At 38.1% G+C, this 20782-nt stretch overlaps 1 protein-coding gene across 1 annotated transcript in view; it reads right to left on the reverse strand.

Moving 5' to 3' along the window:
* galnt18b (UDP-N-acetyl-alpha-D-galactosamine:polypeptide N-acetylgalactosaminyltransferase 18b) overlaps window positions 1–20782 on the reverse strand; it is a 65761-nt gene that overhangs the window by 17076 nt on the left and 27903 nt on the right. The window contains exons 3-6 of the mRNA XM_068595964.1: window positions 19759–19925; window positions 14142–14325; window positions 11854–12051; window positions 9785–9899 (exon numbers count right to left, since the gene is read on the reverse strand). Coding sequence (XP_068452065.1) covers window positions 9785–9899; window positions 11854–12051; window positions 14142–14325; window positions 19759–19925 — 664 coding nt within the window. The remainder of the gene's footprint in view (window positions 1–9784; window positions 9900–11853; window positions 12052–14141; window positions 14326–19758; window positions 19926–20782) is intronic.

The raw sequence follows: 20782 nt of genomic DNA on the forward strand, positions 1-20782 counted from the left end.
TCCCCAGTATTGTTAGACTGAGTAAACACAAAGCTCCTCTGGCTATTTCCAACAAGAGCAGTGTATTTGCACACAATTTACACTAATAGGAGGCAACCCAATCATCCCTATACTCGACTATTATGGAGAAATGATTGTCCTATCGTAATTTAGCAACTGAAGCTTTGGGATTTCTCCGGATGCTAAAGCTTGCTGAGGAGTGGAGCATATTAAATTGTTTCCTCCTCATTATCAATAAAAAAAAACTATTGCTTATACCATTACTCTGGTATATTTTTTAACATTATTACCTATTTACAGAAATAAAACCTAACATTATCAAGTTATTATACAAGTACGGATCCATTTACCATTTACCAACATTATCAGGTTACAATTATTTTCTACATTTGTCTAATTATAATCTGCTCTCGACAATAAATTATCTCATTTATAATTTGTTACTACGATACTTTGATTCCTACTAATGTTTGAATCCACTGCAACTCTCAAAAATATATTCCAAGTATGTTATAGTCGCAACATACGGTACAATCAATAGTAAGAGAGGTACAGTATATATTAGTTTCCAGTTCCCTGAGAGATATGATATGACGAGGTTGGGGGCTTTTTAATTGTAATTTGTGCCCTCTATAAATGCTGACTGGCATTTGAATACCACTAGATGTGGGGATATGATAGAAGCACAGCATCATTCTTTCGTTTTAGTTTTTTTTAGCGGGACACCACGATAAAAAAGTCTACTCTAAGTCAACTCAGTCTACATCCAAAACCAAGTCAGTATCTTTTGGATGAGACGGTGTTAAATCGAGATTCATGACAGAAATCTAATAAAACATGGCTGCTGGAGTATAATAATTGTAGAAATATATGACCAACACCTGCTTTGATAGTTTAGAATGAAACACGTGAAGTAAAGATGTTACAAGCATCCTTGTGCGGAAATGTGGACCCACGTTGTTCATAATCATTTTCAGACTTGAAAAAAAACGCAACATAAAAAAAAAACATTTCTGCAGCCTCCTGAAAGGATGAGCAGAACCTCAGAGCCCTTTTGCACCATATATTCCTTTGATTTATGCTGCTTTAGGAATTTTCATTCATACCTGTCTGTGTATCTATTGGCTTTTCATCTCCCTGCACCAACTCTCCTGTACCCCCAGAAAAAGTAAAAAATAACCCTAATATTTCCAACTGCATTCATTTCACATTTCACTGTATTTTTTTGATGACAAAACCCTTCATATCAAAGCAGAGACTTAATGTTAAGGTAAAGCTGAGTTCCCTCATTTGCTGCCCAGAGCTCATTGAAGCAGTGCAGAGAATTGCAGAGTTTCCACTATATGTGCATCAATCTGCTCCGTCTGTGGAAAGGAGGAGTACATTTCCCATCCTCCCCTCAGAGTCAGTTACAGCCGGCAATCCTAAAAACAAGTTATTGAAGAAGAAAGACACAACATGTCTCTCATGCTGTCCTTCATCTTCCGGAAACACACAGTTAGGATTGAAAGAGTTACACAGGTGACGTAACTTGACATCTTTACTCAAGTCATTTCCGATCATGTGTTGACAATTTTACATCATACTATCATGTTTGAATAAAACTTGTAATGACAATCTGTTCCAAGAAAACTATAATTACATTAAATACAAGTCTGTTTAAACTTTCAAACTTTCAACTTCCTACACTGTTATTATTCTGCAAGACCACTATGTGCAACAGAGCAAAAACAAATAAATCAGCACTGAAAACAAATGTCATTCATCTCTCTTGTTTTTTAGTGGAGACAGTGTCCGAAACTTATATCTTAAAACCAGAAACAATTAAATAAAAACTATTAATATGGCTCAATACTTCAAGGAGTTAGTGAAAAGACATGTTCTTTGTTTCTGCAAATTGACTAACTAACCCTCTAAAGCTCCCCAAAATCCCAATGCCGATTGTTAATTTGACATGGGAAATGAAGCCAGGCTGCCCATTTTGAGGGTAAATGTTCAACATGGCCAACCACCATTCTTTTTTTATTTTTGCTGACCCTCACTACCCTCTTAACGTTGTCCTTGAACATAAATCACTAATGAAGAATAAATGCATATAAATGTAATTTGTAGGAGACAGGGCAGCAGTAATCCATGCAGACAGCCATGTGAAGAGTCATAGCCTTGAATTATTAATGTACCACTTACCATCACATTCCATCTAAACAGAAACATGGAGCTTTCTAGAAGGGAAAAGATGCCAATGAGTTTCTTGATTGGTTGTTTGTGTATTATCCAGGGACTGTTATTTTAGTCTAACTAGCTTTATTCTTGTTGTCTTCTTGTTTTTATATCATATCTTTAGTAGTCTGTTTATTCACCAGCTATAATAATCTCTTTGAGATTTAAATGTCAAGATCAGACATTTTATATTCATGTAGACTAGTCCAAAACCATCCTGCGACTGGTGTGTCGTTTTCTTCTGAGTGGAAGGCGAAGTCGCAGTATAATACAAGGTATCCAACCAATTCAATAATTAATACACAAATTAAAACGAGACTAAAAAAGTTTTGCACAAACAGCTAAACTTATCCGTCAGGCAATAAAACCACATGTTCTCTTAACCCAGACACAAATTACCATGCAATGCACGGACAACTAAAATAAACAAGATGGGTATTCAGAACCTACAGTACTGCAACTCAAACGATTCATTCGTCTTATATCTGCTACTCAACCTGCAGGTAACCCGTTCCACATAACTGTTACTGAATGTTAAAACAAGAACCTGCATTGGCACAAAGTCAGGGGATCTAGTCCTTGACAGAAAGAAAAGCTAATCGTAAATGCTCATCTGTGAGACATCATGTTTAAGTGTTTGTGGTATGGACGGTTCAATTTACATCCACATCTCTCCCCCAGATAAGACAAATTCAGTGTATAGATGAATGGTTAAAGGCCAGAGCCCTTAACTTGATTAGAATAATATCATGAATACAGTGTGGAATGACCTTTGAAGATCCAAGATATGTTAGCTCTCTGCACAACTCTAGATTTCCTATAGGGGATCGTTCCATCCATCCATCCATCCATCCATCCATCTATAAGATGCCACAATACCTACTTTGACTGTGAACTGTTAGGTTGAGAGAGGTATCAGTCAAAGGAGATTTATTAAAGCTTTATTAACTATTGCATATTTAAAAACTGGAGACTAATTCATATCCCTTAAAGATCTTGTACCTCACTGCTGTTGTACTTAAGAGACATGACTTTGACTGAGTTGTGATGATTCATTTCTGAATTTTCGGTGTGCTGAAATAAAAAGGATCACTTCGTCAATAACCCAGCTTTATTAAATCTTGAATTGGCCTGATAGAAGAACTACATTAATGATGTTTAGTGAACTGTGTAATCCGGCAATAAAAATCAAATAGATGGCAAACAAATATATATATATATATTTGGGACATTGCTGTTAAAGTCTTCAATCATAATCATCTCAGACTTAAAGGTGCAATATCTGAGATTGAAAGCATTTTTGATTGTCTCTCAACAGCTCTCAACATGTTGCTGGCAGCTAATAGCTAACGGTGCTAACAGCGCTAACATCTGGGGGTCTGTAAAAAGCTGGGCCTGGATACGATTTAGGTAATACAGTGCCTGTCTCTAATTTACACTAAACTTTATCTATAAACACAAAGTCCTTTGCTTTCCTGTCTTTCCCTAATGGCTGTATAGTTTTCTAGTTCTATCTCAGCATCATTAACAGAGCTGTTGAGCCATGTTTCAAAAAACGTAAGACCCCAACATTGCTTGTGCTGCAAATCTCGTCTAAATCTTTTGAAAAAGACTTCAAGTGTCGAGGTGAAGGATATGCAATCGACTAATTCCATCTGCAAAAGTAACACTATAAAGAATTGAAGTATATCTTGACACATTTGTACTGAGGAAGCCCCCCGGTTGCAACCACTTGAGAGCTGGTTATTACCAAATATTAAAAGCCTGCAATCTGCACACCGACAAGCAGTTTTGTTGTCTTGACGTGTAACTGAATCAACATGGAACAGAATATCTTTTTGACAAGGGACTTGATTTATTTTTCAATCTAAGCAGCCTTCTTTCTCCTCACAAGTGTCATCAGTACAAAGAAGTGTGAATGTGGTACACACATTCACACAGGTTATACACAACTTCCTGCACACAGAATAACACCTTCAGGGGTGAAACATTTCACACAATCATCAAGCAAATGCTCTGTCTACACAATAACCTTCATAAGCTCCTCTTTGTCTACATAACATCATGAGATATTTGATTATTTATTTATTATTTCAATAATACATTAATGAAAACACTAGATTTTGCTCAAGATAATAAAGAATCCAATTTGACGCTACATTTTTATACTTGCACTTAAATATTGTAGTTACCTGGAGCTGTGTGAATTTGAAGAGTATGCCACCTTCTGTAAGATGTTTATTTGAGGGCATAAATATGTAAATTCAGGCATATCCACTTCTATCACAAAGCAATAAATATAACTGTATGCAGGGTAGAATGAGCCCATGAATAATAAGTTATCAGATGGAGATGGCTGAAGAAAGATTGTCCACAGAGAAATTCAGAGATACTGGACGAAAATCACAGAAAGAAGAGTGGAAAAAGAAATAAGGGTTAACATTGCACAAAGTCAATACTGCGCACAAAAACTGATCCAGCAGGTTTGCCGTAAACCAGATCTGTCAAATCTGATCCATCCAGCCCATGGGGATCCCTGTTCAAGCTTCAGTATTTACTCTTTGCTGCTGAATCTAGAGTTTCTTTAAAAAACGCACTGAGCCACACTGTGTTCACCCTCACTTGGTCCTCCAATGTTACTATGATATCACTCAGATATCACTCAGATATCACTCCCTTCCTGCTCATGGCTATACGTTCGGAAAGGAAGCCACAACATCAGCTCCATCTTTTAAATTAATCAACTCAATAACTACTCTATGACAGTATGGTGTACCAGTGCCTGGTTTGAAATTTAGATAAAGAATAAATTCAATTAAATGGTATAGCGAAAAGGAAAAACAGTACTAGAGACTTATGAACCATGTATAAGCATTTTATATAGTATATTTGATCCAACCTAAACTATATCATACCTCGATGTAGATAAATATCTTTAGTCACACTTCATAAATGTTTTTTTGAGAACGTTTAGGCTTGTCCTATAACAATAGCTTTGTCTGCAGTAATGTGGAATGACACTGTGGTTAACCATGACCATTATGTTGCTGCAATACAGTTATAATGTCAAGCTTCATTTGTATTGCACTTTTCAGAAACAAAGGTTAATAATGTGCTTTAAAAGCAGCACACACACAAAGGTCAGCAATGTACTCTGGAGCGCTGCCATGTAAAGCCTTGTAGGCGATTAAAACCCTTTTAAAATCAATTTGAAAACAAATGAGCCAGAATAATGAAGCTCATCAGAGTTAAGTAAGTGGACTGTTGTTTGTTAGAAGTCTGGCAGCTCATAGCTGTTTACTGTTAATATGTCTCTAATATATAATTATTATGTACATTATAGGGAATAGTCCAAGCATCAATCTGGTTACGATGAATTATCATCCTTGTTCAATATGAATTATCCTTTTAATAGCGTTAGTATATTTAACTACGCTGATTTTTCATTGGACAAAGCGGTGATATTTCTTATAGTAATACTCAAGGGCTACTATATTAAATCCTATTATCTCCGTCGACTTTCTCATTGATTGTCCTGTTAGTGTGAGATTACACAGCAGGGTTAAATAGATTTTCAGCTGCAAACTGGTCATTAAACTCTCTGCACTTCTACAATTACAGTCTCAGCATCATTATAGTACAACTTTTGGACCGAGTACTGTGTGATTACATGGAACTAAAAATCAGTTGTACCTTGCAGCACACTTTAATACTTTATGATCTTCACACATGTGCCCGAGACGGTTCATCAGTCATTTATTCATGATTACTGTTAATGCTGAGAGAACATTGTCATGTTTTCTGTTTTAGTTTTTAAAATGTTAAGCTTATTTTAACAATATACCGAGATTAAGACAAATACGTTAAGAGGCTAAAGTTAATAGAGTTTGTTATAAGAAGCTAACAGATAGATTTAGCATATTTCGATATAATCACGTTTTATCACTGCTGCTGTGAGATTTTGTATATGTTGAACCTGAGCTATAAATATGTAGAGTATATTTGTATGTATGCCCTCGATCGAACTATATGCTGACCTCACATAAAACATTTCTATCACGTTTTAAAGTGCAGCAGTTATAATGTACTTGTGTAATAGATCATCAACTTTGAAAGTGTGGATGAGTTCATTACATGATGATAATGATGTTTAATTCATAGTTGTTTTGCAGCAGTATTGCAGCAGAATAAAGTGTCACTGTAAAGACCTGGTCTTCTATGTATTCTATGCGTTATCTGTGATATTCATATTGCTACTTAAAAAGCTTATACAGTTAATAATACATGTTAACTATATTGAATATGAATTGCATATATTAGGGTGAAATCTAATGTGTAAATCATTATTATGACAGTAATGGTGTTTTAATGCCACTTCCATAAAAACTGTGCACAATGCCAATCCCAACATTGTTTTTTTATAGCCCTCAATGATCCTCATTTCTCAACTCAACCTTCAATGTTGCTGGTTGAGAGTAATGATGTCTGCTTTAGTGTTTTTTTTGATGCATTGTTCCATGCTGTGCTTCACTGGCACAACACCCAGTATTCACAGGTGTTTTGGGAGATCACTTGTATTATAATTTGGTGTCAGGGTCTTGTCCAATTTACTTTCTGTTCCACCATACAATCTGACTTGAGTGATTGGCTCACAAAACTATATCTTCAGCTCTCTGCACATCCATCTCGTAAAAAGAAAAAACAAATCAACACTCTGTGACTTGAAGCTCAAACAGGCAGTCGGTGCTCTAATTCTGCACTGTACGATTTAGTGGACAAGGACCAAGCTACCTGGCGTTATCTTTCATCAATTTATTGCCACAGATGATATCATCATACATTCCCTGCATTCACAAGGTTTCTCTTGAATAAATGCTCAGGACTAAAACCGGAAGAAAAGCTATTGAAAGGGAAACACATCCACTCTGTTCAGCAGTCGAACCCGCAGCTGATTAACGTGATGTGCTTTTTCTCGCTGCAGCCATTAATGTAGTGCTAGAATCAAACTTATGCTGCCCTCAGTATATGTGTTGTGAGACACCTTGTTCAATAAACTTCTTCCTGACATCACGACTCTGAAGACAGTTGTCCGTTGTCCACAGGTTTAATGGTGTAAGAAAGAGTAAAAAATCTGGTCACTGACAGGGTAACAGACTCAGTGCTTAAACTTACAAGACTCTGTTGGGTCTTGGGTGTTTTGGTTCTGGTTTGGGTCGGGCTCGGGTACTCCTCTCTTGTACTTGTGTTGGGTGACGGAAATATAAGCCTTGAGTTGCACGTTAATGCATACGAGGATGTAAAGAACACATCAAATAAATGTAGAATTTGTGACCTCATCATTTGTGCCTCATCAGAATGGCCATTCTTATACATCATGATAGAAATATTCAACTTCCACTTTGTGACCAAATGTGAACGGAGAGCAGCGGCTCATTTCACCCTCACACTCCCCAGGACATCTCTTTCAAGCCTCAGCCAAAGCCTGTAGCTGTTGGCCTGGTCTGAGTGTGTCTCTGAGGATTCGTCAGCAGCCAGTCTGTGTGCTGGCAGGTGGTCTTAAGGCATGACCAATACGCTGCAGACAGACAGGCCATGCTGGGCCTCTATGGGACTGCTAATCTGGGGCCGAGCCAAGGTCCACCAGCATTGTGCTGTAGCTCTCAGCTCACTGTGTCACCCTTTGTTTCAAAAGCTATACTGAACTCTAAACTACATTACCCTCCAGGCAAGGGCGAGTTCCTTCAGTCCAACACAACCAAGCAAGTAAACAACTCGAGTGTTACAATGAACTCAAACTACAGTGCAATGAAGCACAATGATTATTCAAACTGTTTATACATAAGGATAGGACCCCGGTTTTTAATATAAGCGATAACATCATCAATGTGTCCAGCGAGAAAGCAATTATTATGTTCAGGGCCAAGAATTCCAAAAGCATTTCATTTCTGAAGGAAAATGACTTATGGGACTAATCGCCTTTTTCTTTTTTTGCTTTTTTTTTTACTGATGATTGGATCTCTGTCATTAGAGGATGGATCTTTTCACATTCAACGCCCCGACGTAAGCTTGTCTTCATTTCTTTCTCAGTGCAATCTAGTCAGTGTGGAGCTGAAGAGGAGTTGTCCCTCACTCCTTGCGGTTATTGAACAGGCTGATAGCTGCATTAATGTATGCTATCATTAGGTTTCCCTGTGGAGGTTCGTTCTTTCTCTGGCCCATCTGCTTGTGGTACCGCTTAGCTTAACACCATATCACATCAACAGAGTTTTATCCGAGTTTTTATCCACTGTGAGAGGACTGCAACACGGTACATACACAGTGCGTCTATCGGCTCTGAACGATGTCGGTGCTCTCTTCACACATCACTGCTAACAGTAACGGTGGCTTTGAGTCCTACGACTCTCACATGTGCTTCAGTGGGATCACAAGGGGATGAAGGTGATCAGTCAGACTCCAGAATTAATTAGTATTGATTAATTTCCTCCTGTGTTGTTCATGTAAACATTGTTTTATTGTGGTACCCTGTTTAATAATATTTAATATTTGTCAACAAATCCCACAAAGAGACCAAAACCATCAATGAATTGATCCGATTCACAAATGTTGTCCATGTCTCGTCGAAGCCTGATATAACGACAGCGCCACTGTGGCCTCCACTCTTGTCAATAAATAACGTTGTTGGGAGATAAAAAAATGACCCGTTATAGGTATTTCATGCAGATTATCTAGATATCTCTAGATTCCCTATATTGGAAAGATGTGTAGGTCAACAGAGAACATTTAAAACATATATTAAGTAATTTGACAGTGTGGATAGGACTTTGATCAGTTTCATGATGGAAAATAAATATAGAGTACAGATAATTCCAATAAACGGTTTACTAAATGGATAAAATCCATTGATCATCTGTGGCTGCATATGCTTTACAAGGTCTCGAGGGCTGGAGCCGGGGAGAGACAGTGTACATTTGAGACAGAATGCCAGTCAATCACTTTGACTCAATCCCTTAACCACTGTCCTGCTGCTGTAAATACTCACTTTAGCACCAAATGGGTATTCGTCCGTAACTAAACAATAGTTCCAAGCAATCGCACTATTTACAGCTTTTTGAGTAATGTCTGCTAAAGACTGCGGTGACCAGTTTAATTATTTAACATTAAACTATATACTTTCAAGGTTTAAAGTACTGCTGATGAACATCATCTGATGTGATCAAAAGCTTCAGAACATCTGCTGAATGGACCTTGAAGTTACATTGTTTTGTCAATAAGATATTTACTTTTGTCTTCACTAAGAACCTATGGCCCGAGTGTCACTGTTGGCTGGACATCCTACACGCTAAATAGCTCTACTTTTCATCTGTTAAATTACTGTCACTACACCTGCATACCATTTTTTTTTAAATGCACAGGCCACATCGTTTGTAGCCAAATGACACTTTTTCAATGGGGCTCTCAGTGACCTTGATCCCAACAGCCATTAAGTCCCATTATCATAGTTCATTTCCCACACTTTACCTGGATAAACAATGGCCCATGGCCTCAGGCTGACATTATTACTCACCCTTATGCCCAGCTCCACATTTTCTCCCCCGTACACCTCCATCCCCTCATCCAGCAAACCAATCTCCTCAAAGTACAGCCTATCCACTACGAAGCAGCCAATCAGGGCCGGACTCCTGGGGGGATAAAAGATTATAAAGATTAGTTTTGTTTGTCTTTTGCAAGTTAAGTTTGCTTGGCAGAATTGCCACAGTAACAGCGAGGAAAAGTTTAAAATGTGACCGTGACAAGATATAGCTCGTTCATCAATGCTACACAAATGACCCTTTCAGCAGTGCTGACATTTGTTACTTAAGATGGAAGCCTAGTATATAGCTTGGCCACGTATGGTCAGTCTGCTATATTGTGGACAAATTATAATTCCTGTCAATTCAACGTTCATGTCTCTGGATCAATTGTTCTGAAAGTGAACAGAAGTAGCATATCACATGACATGGTGAAGCTATGTTTGAGTCCAATAAGTAAATATTGCTTTGAAGTGCTCTGTGGAAAAAGATCATTTGAACACGGAAACAAATGACCCCCTTTAGATTTACTACTCCTCACGCTTCCTCTGCCTTTGTCCTAATACATCCATGGCCTTTACCTTGTCCTTTACACTCACGCCCCTGTTGCTGACTGGATGGAATAGCGTTGTGTAACTCGGTTCAAGCCACTTTGACGTGTGAGGAGATATTTGCTATGTATTTGACAAACAGTGTATTGGATTAGAATCGCTCACTGCACCTTTAATTTAATATATTCAACAGTATTATCTATTATTTTTAACATGTTGGTCTGTATTACTTATCTCCAGTGTGTTGTCCTATTTGAGTCACTTGCAAATGCACAGGCAGGCTGTGGTTTTCATTACTTAGTTGAACAGACCAGGCCGAGGTTGCATCCCATGACAATAATGAACATGCCCACAGTCTCAAATGTTAGTCTCACAGAAAACATGGCAAGATAACTTTTCTGCTGCAGCTTCCAGTCGGTGGTTGGGAAGCACAGGGGAGACTTTGTTTTGCCTCCAGGGCCGAAGTTGATGCTCATTTTACTCAGCAGTCAAGAAGCAAGACACAGGAATGTGGGTCTAGTGGTGGAAAGTAACTTAAGTACATTAACAGAAGTACTGTACTTTATGTAAGGAATATTTCCATTTCATATTACTTTAAACTTTTATTCCAGTACATCTCCAGGGTAATATATTATATATATATATATCTTACTTATTAATTATGTAATTCATTTTTCCAAGGATAAAATATATAATTATATAACTCTCTGAAATGGACCCTTTTGGCCAAACATGTAGCTTTACTTCACCACTTCAGGAACATAGCTGTCAATACTTTTGTGCTCTTATAAGAGTAAAATCTTGAAAGCAAGAATTTTACATGTTACAGAGTATTTTCACAGAGTAGTATTGTTATCTTTAAGTTCTAGTAGTAGTTTAAGTAGATTATCTGAATACTTTGTTTGCACTGCTTGTGTCTTGTGGAGTTGCAGAATTTATAAATTGTCAAACTGAAACTACATTTACTACCATTTATCAACTTGAGTGCTAGTTTTCTCTTTGCTCTGATCAACAACACATGACAACACATCTCTGTTTTGAGAGCATTTGCCATCTCTCTCAGAGACAACATTCTCAATACTCAAAATGACCTTCAAATATAGGATGAAAAAAACACAAATTGATACAAAAAAGAACACCATTTATGTGTTGCGGATGTGGATCAGACGTTGATTGCTGTAGCAAAGAAAAGAAAAAAGAAAAGAAACCTGCACTTGATTAATCCCCTTGGGAAAATTCTTCTCTGCATTTAGTCCATCCTTGATTGGGGGGCAGTGGGCCGCTCTGTGGGGCGCCCGGGGGGGAGGCGGGGGTTGGGTGTCTCGCTCAGAGACACATTGACGTGTGAACTGCGGGGGGACTGGGGATCGAGCCGGCTACCTTGTGGTAACGGGACGACCACTCATCCCCCCTGATTTGTGCCGGTCCCCCCGCTTTGCTGCTGTCCAGCAAAACATTTATAACATAGTTGTATTATTTGATTTAGGCTACTAAGATATCTGGTGTTTACTTACAGGATTGGTGCAGTCTTGTTGCCATTGTGCCACCAGGACTTGGGTGGGTTGAGGTAGCGACACCACAGCTCCCAGTCAAAGCCCTGGGCAGACAGCGGATACTCTTCAATCTCAAACGTGTCGTACTTGATGTTATCAAACGATGGGGAGATTATGCGGGTTCTGTCTTCTTGAATTCTCTGCAGAATTGGTTCAGCCCTTCAAATATGGAAAGACAAAGTAATTTGACTAAGTATTTGTTTTGACAGGTTCTCTCCATTACCTTTGTAATCATGCCCGCCTTTTTTTAAAAACAATTTCACTATACACAAGATTAATTCAATCCAATTTATTAGTCTGACAAACCATTGTTCCCCATCTGATAAGATATAAAATATGAAAAAATAAAACATGCACAACACACTTCAGATTACATTTAGTTAATTTGTGGCGACAGAGATCAAAATAGATTCATGCAGGAAACTAATTCAGAATATAAACATTTATATGGTTCTATATGGTTTTATATGGTTTGGAAACTTAGTATCACTCGTCTGTCGGTATGATAAATATGAAGCTACAGCAAGGAGAGTATTAGCTTAGCTTCGTATAAAGACATGACATGGAGCCAGGGCCCTGTTCCTCTTACGTGGTTTACTGATATAGTTGGATAATTTCCAGAATAATTTGACGTAGATCAGGATTTTCGCTATGTGCCGACAAGGACTCATTTATTTACGATACTTTCTGGAGCCGTACATTAAACACCGGTGCAGCCGAGCGCTGTCCGTCTCACCTACTGTACACAACACACACTGTATATGCAGACTGGATCACAGTGTAAAAATTGTGTAAAAACAGCATAAGGCCACAGTCCGCTTTTTTGTGAATGGTACATGTTTGTGTCCGCGATGCGGAGAACATCGTGGAAGCCGCTGCATGCCGTGCTAATCGTAATGTTTATTTAGCGCTTAAGAAACCTATGGATGTGTTGAAAGCACTCATAATTATATTAGTGTACCATACATATCATTATATTAGAACATGATTACAGTGGATAAAAATACTTATCACTACTTCAATTGATTGAATTTCTGATTATGAATAATACATACATACTTATCCACCCATACACATATTCAAACTCCTAGTTTTATGGTGATCGACACACACACACATGAATATACACATATATAGTACATGATACGCGCATACAGTACATATATACTCATATACAAATTGGTATACTACTACTAACAGGCACATATTAAATACATATAATCTGATTGATTTGGGTTATGAGGCACTTAAAATTAGCCGATACATTTCCCCAACACTGACACATTTACCTGTCTAATATTTTGCAGTGCTTAAGTGACTCGTGTTATGCGTTATGTTGCATTTACAACAGGAAGTGTTGCGAATATTTACTGTGAATGTGAACGCACCATTAGATTTTGCCATTATGGATTTAAATTAATCATATGTAGTCATGATCATCTTCTGCTCATCAGCGGAGAAAAGAGATGCTGTTTCTCTGATCTTATTTTCCATTGTAGAAAGAGAACATCACGAATTTGGTATTCAACTTTTCTCCCTTCTGAAGAGGAGCGGGTACGCACAGTTATCCTGAGAACTGATGTCTGAACAAGACCGTTTGAGGGAGGATCCACCTTTGTGGAACCGACATATCCTATAGTCAATCATCTCGTTAGGTTAAGCTGGATAACAGGACATTTGATCGACTTTGTTGAACCACGTACGAGGAACAGGGCCCTATCTCTGTCCAAAGGTGATGAAAGGTGACAAAATCTGCTTATCTGCGCCCTAAAGCTCTCGAACTAAAACATTCTTTTGTATGTTGTTTGTTTCAATGTTATTACCTTAAGTCAGAACCCGTTACCCGTTTCACCCGGTTTCTAGTCTTTAAACTAAGTTAAGATAACTGGTTGCATAATACAACCTTATTTTTGTCAATGAAGCAAATAAGCAAATTCCTGGAATGAACTATAGTTTAAAATGTATGGATCAAAAAATCAGATACAGTTTCCGAATTTTAATGAGACATTTGTAAAATGAGGAAATAAAACCACCTCAATAAAAGGAAAAGTTTCTCTTGTCAGATTTAGGAGAGACTGCGGAGTTATCCGGTCGAGTATGAGGAAGAGAGGAAAAGAGCCGAGCTACAGTCTTTGTATTTAAATGAAATATTTTTTCCTTAAATCAACACAGAGTTATGTGACTCAAGAATGAGTGCTCTTGTGTTGGGCAGAGCTAACCTAGTGCCGGTCTCATTGTCAGTGACTCACCAGCCAACGTTGAATTCGACGTGGGCATCAAACAGGGCAACAACTGGGGCAGTAGCAGCCCTCCACCCGCTCACTCTGGACCGGATCAGACCCTCCTGCTTGGCATGACGCACCATCTTGATGAATCCTGGATGCTGTCTGTTAGTCTCAGACACAAAATCCTGCAGCTTCTCTTTCAGCTCATCTACAAAAACACACACGCACACTCAACGTCAATATCTGAAGAGTTTTTGAAGTCCCCATATGAGATGAGTGATAAGTGAGTGAAGTTGTGAGCAAACTTCCACCCACAAGATGCCATCATGTCCTCCTCCAGTAGGCAGTATTTCTTTGGTGGGAGCCCAAACGTACTCACTGCTTCACTGCTTTGATCACTGGACCAAAGAGGCAGCATATTGAGCCAGCACTGCAGACCGTCATAGAGCTTCAATCATAACGGGATTTTGCAATATTGAGGACTTAGCCTGCAATGCTTCTCAAAACATTGGGTGAGATGATGGAGGAAGTCCGTTGGGTCTAATGTTTGGCTTCAAGGTTTATTCAGTTATTACTCAGCTATATATTGTATGATGACTCATACCCTGCAGGATGAGAGAGTCATTGCTACTTATATGAAAAATAATCATAGTTGCCCCACATGTAATGAGTGGATGCAATATTTCTGCACCTTCTCTCAAACATACAGTAAATGACAGCAATGTATTAGAGGTTTCCTTTGTGGTTCAACAAGAAAAAAAATTCAAGCTAAGGCTGGTTAATGTTTTTTTTAAGGGCCGCGTAGGAGCGAGCTCAAATCGTGGCACCGGCACTTTGTAGAGGCATGTCCGGTTTCCACCTCAGATGCCACTAATTACGTAGCGGCACTTCCGGTCCACTGTCGGGGCATCTCGAGCAGTTGCCACTAATTCTACGAGGCATGTCCGGTTCCCACGTCAGATGCACAACAACTCTCTATCTTTGGCCTGCTATCAACTGTGTACTGCTGGAAAGAAAAATAAAACTTTCATCAGCACTGCGTTTCATCATCCCTTGTATAAATCACCTTTGGCTCTGTTCTCACTATTTCACTTTAACAGCCAGTACCTTTCGAGTTTAAAGGGAATGGGGAGCGGGTGCAACCAGACAGAAAGCATCCGCCGTGAAATCATGCTGTGGCTGGCTTCTTTACAGGCAGGGTGAGTCGATTTATAAAGTAGAGAAGGGTTTGATATTCCAAACCCCTTTAAAAAAAATAGTTCTGATAATTTACAGACAATGGATGTACTGCTTATCTGTGTCTTTCAACCACACAAAATATAATTAAAGAAGCACTTTTTTCCCCAAACACACACATATTCTGTACAGTCCCATCACACACTATATGCACAGCAACATTCTGCATCAGAACTGATATATTTAAATGCAAATTTCTATATTTTTCAGCAACCTTATTTTTGCACTTGTCACGTGTAAATAGTTCTGACAGCAAATATTAATCAGCGCATCTACAGCAATGAATTGCAATATAAAATGCACAAATATAAAATATAAATGATTTAATCTCATATTTTTTCATTAGCAACCCCTTCAGAGGTTGGGAAAAAGTTATTATCTTTACCTATATGTGGAACATTAGGATGTCAATGTTTTTTTTTGGTCAATATTTTTGACGTTTTTGACAGGTATGCAACAGTAAACTGTATTGTATGTCACATTCATATATACAAGTTTACTGTTGACAATAAACTACGTATGGCATCTTGATTCAATAAAAAGTTATTAAAGTTAAAGTCAATGAAAAGTGAAGTCAGCAGAGACAATTACTACACTACAATTATTTTGTTTTAATATATCAGCATCAGATTGTTTCACTTATCATTATAGTGGATGCTGCTGGTCCATGACGGAACAGAATAATACTTAAACTATTTGCAACTGTCAGGATCTGAAAAGCAGACCACAGGGGATGGACCCAAATGCAGACAAGGAAGCAACAAAAACAGTGCAATGATTTAATTTAACAAAGCTTACAAGCTGGATGGAGCAGCAACGGAAAGCAGCAGGTACGGACACAGGTAGACGGCCCTCCAAACATAAATTACGACAGACTAACTAAGAACAAAAGAACTGGGCAGGTATAAATAGGCCCCATGTTAATAGTTAGTATAAAGAGTCATAAACATAACTGTGAAAGCAAGATACAATTTAATACTACATGTATATTAAGTATGATACTTTCCCTTTTAGGAGAGCCTGCAGTGGTCAGTTTCTTGTTCTTCATGATCAAATGCAAACAGACATCCCCAGTGTACATCTGCCCTTGATTAGATATCCAGAAGTTAAAGCAGAAGGACTCAGAACAACAAATCAGGGCTGATCCCTTGTGTTACAAGCTCTAGCATATATAATAGAAATATTTCTTCCCTTTGGACTCTTAATTTTACATAAAGGAAAGCTACTGTAGTTACTCATGCATACTGTAGCTGTAATCAATTGTATCCATCAACAATTAAGACATTCTGATGTGTGTGTGAATTGAAAATAAGAATGATGATGTGTTACGTCTCATAACAAATGATAATAAAGCACAGTTCATTACACAAGAAATGGCTGATGGCCAACGATCATCAATCTTTCAGGATGCTGAAGCTTTGCTGGAAAGCAGTGGGCTTTAGAAAGGCGTCACACTAAAATAACAAGCAAACAGGTTTCTAACATCACTGTGCAGTCTGGCAGTAAACCCAAAATGTTAATAGCTGGCCATGCTTAAAAAGTACCAGCATCAAAATATACTTAAAGTACCAAAACCAAAGTACTCATCATGCAGAATAGCACATTTAAGAATAATGTGCAATCTGTGTTATAGTTATGGATGTTTAATCCGTTTGATGTTGCATCTGGTAAAGGTAGGACTAATTTAAATTACTCCATCACATCAGCTGTATCATATTTAAACCAATAATATTACATCTTAATGTATTTGATATATTTAGTAATCTAAATGTGCAAGTAACTTAAGTTACCAAACGGATCCAGTGAAATCCAATATTAGCCTTTCAAGTATATTGGAGTAGAAGAAAATTGAAATACTCAAGCAAAGTACCTCAAAGTTGTCGATGTACTTAAGTACAGTACTTGAGTAAATCTACTTAGATATTTTCCACTACTAGTCTAAATTGAGCTTGTCTGTCTAAGCAACAAGAACTGTATGTTCTCTTCATGAATGTCAAACTAAACACCATTTCTCAACACACAGGCGTTATTTCTTGCACAACAGATGGCAAACTGGCTTTGATACAGGTCTAACAGTTGCTATGTAGTTTGCACTACACCACTTGGCAATTTCTGACTAAATCTGTGTTTAAAATATCCAAATGATAACTCACTCTTCATCCAATATTTTACCAGTCTTGTATCCAATCCTTGGTCCAACCCTCCATCTTATACAAACCTCCTTTGTATTATCATTTAAGTTAAAGTATGAAATCATAAGTTCTCCGACAGCCTGTTTAATAAGTGAATCTTTCTCAAAACCTAACTTTTACAAAGATGAGCCCTTCTCGGGCCACAGCTTACATTATCCAATTAAGGTGGAATCAGCCAGGTCAATTTGCCCTTCTCTCCCTTGATGGCTGCACGTCCTCCTGCATGCTAATGGCTCTTAGAGGTGAGCTGTGTGACAGTGGTGGATGACTAATGTAAAGCTATGGATGCCCGGGAGGTTAGCTGGTCGATGACCCCATCGACAATCTCAGCAGCATCACAGGTCAACTGGCTAACGACATTTAGCACAGATAAGATTCACAGTCGCGGTGATAATGATAACACCAGGCATTTCAGACGCAGTGTGACTGAGTGCTCAGGCAAACAGGGGGAAATGCTATCAGCAAAATGTCAACGCGTGACTTGGGTCCCTGAAGTAGCTAAAGGCAACTGCTCCAGGGCTCTCAATTATGTGATGAAATATAAATGTTTTGGGGTTCTAAAGTGCTAATTCAATAATGTGCAAATGAGAGCAAACTTTGGGGGTTTCAGCTTTACATTTTTTAACAGATATTTTGAATATATTAAAATGTGTGTTCAATAACAACCGGAGGGAGACTCATCCCTCTTATCCCAGCATGTTGAGATAAGCTACCAATACAAACTACAGGGATCTATATTCTGTTCCATCAGGCCACAGGCAATGCTACATGTTTTGCATTATTGACTTTGGAAAACATTTTTCTCAATATCAGTATTTCCCATTGCCTGTAATGGCTGTCTTAGTCTTGTTACCGGCAGCACACGCCATTTAAAAGTGTATTGCCTATAAATTACTTTGGCAGAGTATCATACCCTTTTTATAGTCTTTCTGCCTGTATAATGTAGTTAATTAAGTTGTGCACTGTAGATTACCATGTCTACCTTTCACAGGTGACTTCAAGTCTATTGCTTGTGCCTTGCATGGCAGACTTAAGCCACCCATCAGTGATCTCAAATGTCAATCATCTCAGTAGTAACAAGTGAACAGAGCTCAGCAGTTAAACATTGAGATCGAAATCAAAAACATCTTTTCAACCTGACACGGTCTGCAATGCATCCAATACATATAGATGTTAAAATGAGGGTTTCAAATACAGACAAGATATATACAAAAACATCATCAACTTGCTTGGATTGTTATGTGCCTTGGGCATATTTCCTGACTTTGCAGCTAATTAGTGTTATTCATCTATTGGTAAAATCCACTGAGCACAGCCCCTAATTAAAAACTCTCAAGAGGTTTGGAGGCCAGAGGAGCAGTTAATATTATAGATAAATATTTCTCCATACTTGAGGCAAGGATATGTAGATCAGTGATTCTTAACCTTTTTTCAGTGATGTACCCCCTGTGGAATTTTTTGTTCAGCCAAGTACCCCTTAACCAATGCAAAGCATTTTTGGTTAAAAAAACAATGTAATACACAGCGCTGTGCCATCAGTGTCTGATTTAATATAAAATATGTATAATTCAGTTCAAGAACTTGCCCATTTGAGAACTACAGATGTAGACTATAGGTCTCCTTGCGCGAAGATAACACATTTACATTGGAATCAGATTTGAGCAGATGTAGCTAGCTGGTTAATTAAGCTAACAATAGCTTCTTGAGTTTGTTTATTTATTTTTTTTCAGCTTACTTTTTGTGAAACAAAGATTCCTGAATAGGGTGTTTTACACATGTTAAATATGAACTTGATGGATATATCAATGTGAGCATGCTAAAAGACTGAGGCTAAAGCTGAAATGTCCCAGACTAATATCATCATTACCAGTCGTTCCGTGGTGTTCTTGTATTGCACTGTACAGCTAACGCTATTATTAGTATGATAGAGAACATGTAAGATTGTTGTTTTAAATCTGACATTCACAAAGAGCAGATAAACTCACCGTGTAATCTCTTATTTCAGTTTTTGCTCTTGTGTTTTTAGGTAAAAAAACAAAAAAAAAACACTCAAATTCTTTAAGTGCAGATTACCTCACTACTGCAACCCCATGCACGCCACTTCATCATGTTAGGAAATCCAACACGTGATCACCTTGTTGTAGTTGCTAAGCTGTCATAACTCGGGGTTTAACAAGAGGTAAATTACTCTGTAAGAAAATAAGGCTGCTTACTGTTATTGCTGTTGTCGTCTACCAGGATGATCTCTTTGAGGAGGTTGGAGGGTGTCCGGTTGATGGCAGAGTGAATGGACCGCAAGATGACGGAAAAGGCTTCATTCACAAAAATGAACACAATGCTCACTTGAGGGAGGTTTAAAGGATAAGTGAGGTTTCTGCACCTGTGGAGGACAAATACAATACCATGTTGAGGAAATGTTTAGACCTTGTCTCAAGGATTACTACCAACATTTGACATTGATTTCTAAAGGGCAGGGTAATGTCAGAATCCATGCCAACCCATCTACTTGGAAGACTATATCAGGACCCTAATTTCATGAATCACGGCATATATCTATGAACTGGCACCCATGTCCAGCAGATTTGTTTAAATGTACCATTTAGAGTACCACTGCAATAGTGGTGCAACTGTAATAGAGTACAACCAGTTTAGAAGGGATTATTGGTAGCGTAGTAAGTTTCTAGTAGTAGGTAGTTTTCATTGTGTTCTACAAAAATGTGAATAAGAAGTCCAGTCTCCTCCCAAGATGAAACGGATGCCTGTATCCAGAAAATGAAGAGAGAGAAGAGGCTATTAAAACACCCCTACTAGTTTAGATTAACATATTTGAAATTGAAATCATGATCATAATGTTTCTGTATTCTGACACAAATAATAACCGCAATAACAATACGTTGATTGTGGGAACAAAACCTGTGGCAAGCTCCTCTTATTGACATGACCTTTTAAATTAATTGAAAAGAGTGGATCTCGTAGGCAATTGAAACATCTTATTTGTTTCCAGTCCTGCCTGTCAAATTGAATTGATCTTATGTTAGAACATCATGCTGCTGTATTTACAGAAAAGCCTGACAATACTTTTAGGAAATGTGTGGTAATGTGTGATTAATGCATCTCTGAGTGTACATGAGTGACAGAGCCAATATGAGTGGGAAAGGATGGTCTCAAATGAGTTTGGTGATGTGAAGTAGAGAAAATGCCCTGAAGATCTTTGAGCTGTGTAAACTTTACCACCAG

This window comes from Clinocottus analis, unplaced genomic scaffold (assembly GCF_023055335.1).
Source record: "Clinocottus analis isolate CAN_PGR_092001 unplaced genomic scaffold, fCliAna1.0.p SCAF_33, whole genome shotgun sequence".
Classification (NCBI taxonomy): Eukaryota; Metazoa; Chordata; class Actinopteri; order Perciformes; family Cottidae; genus Clinocottus; species Clinocottus analis.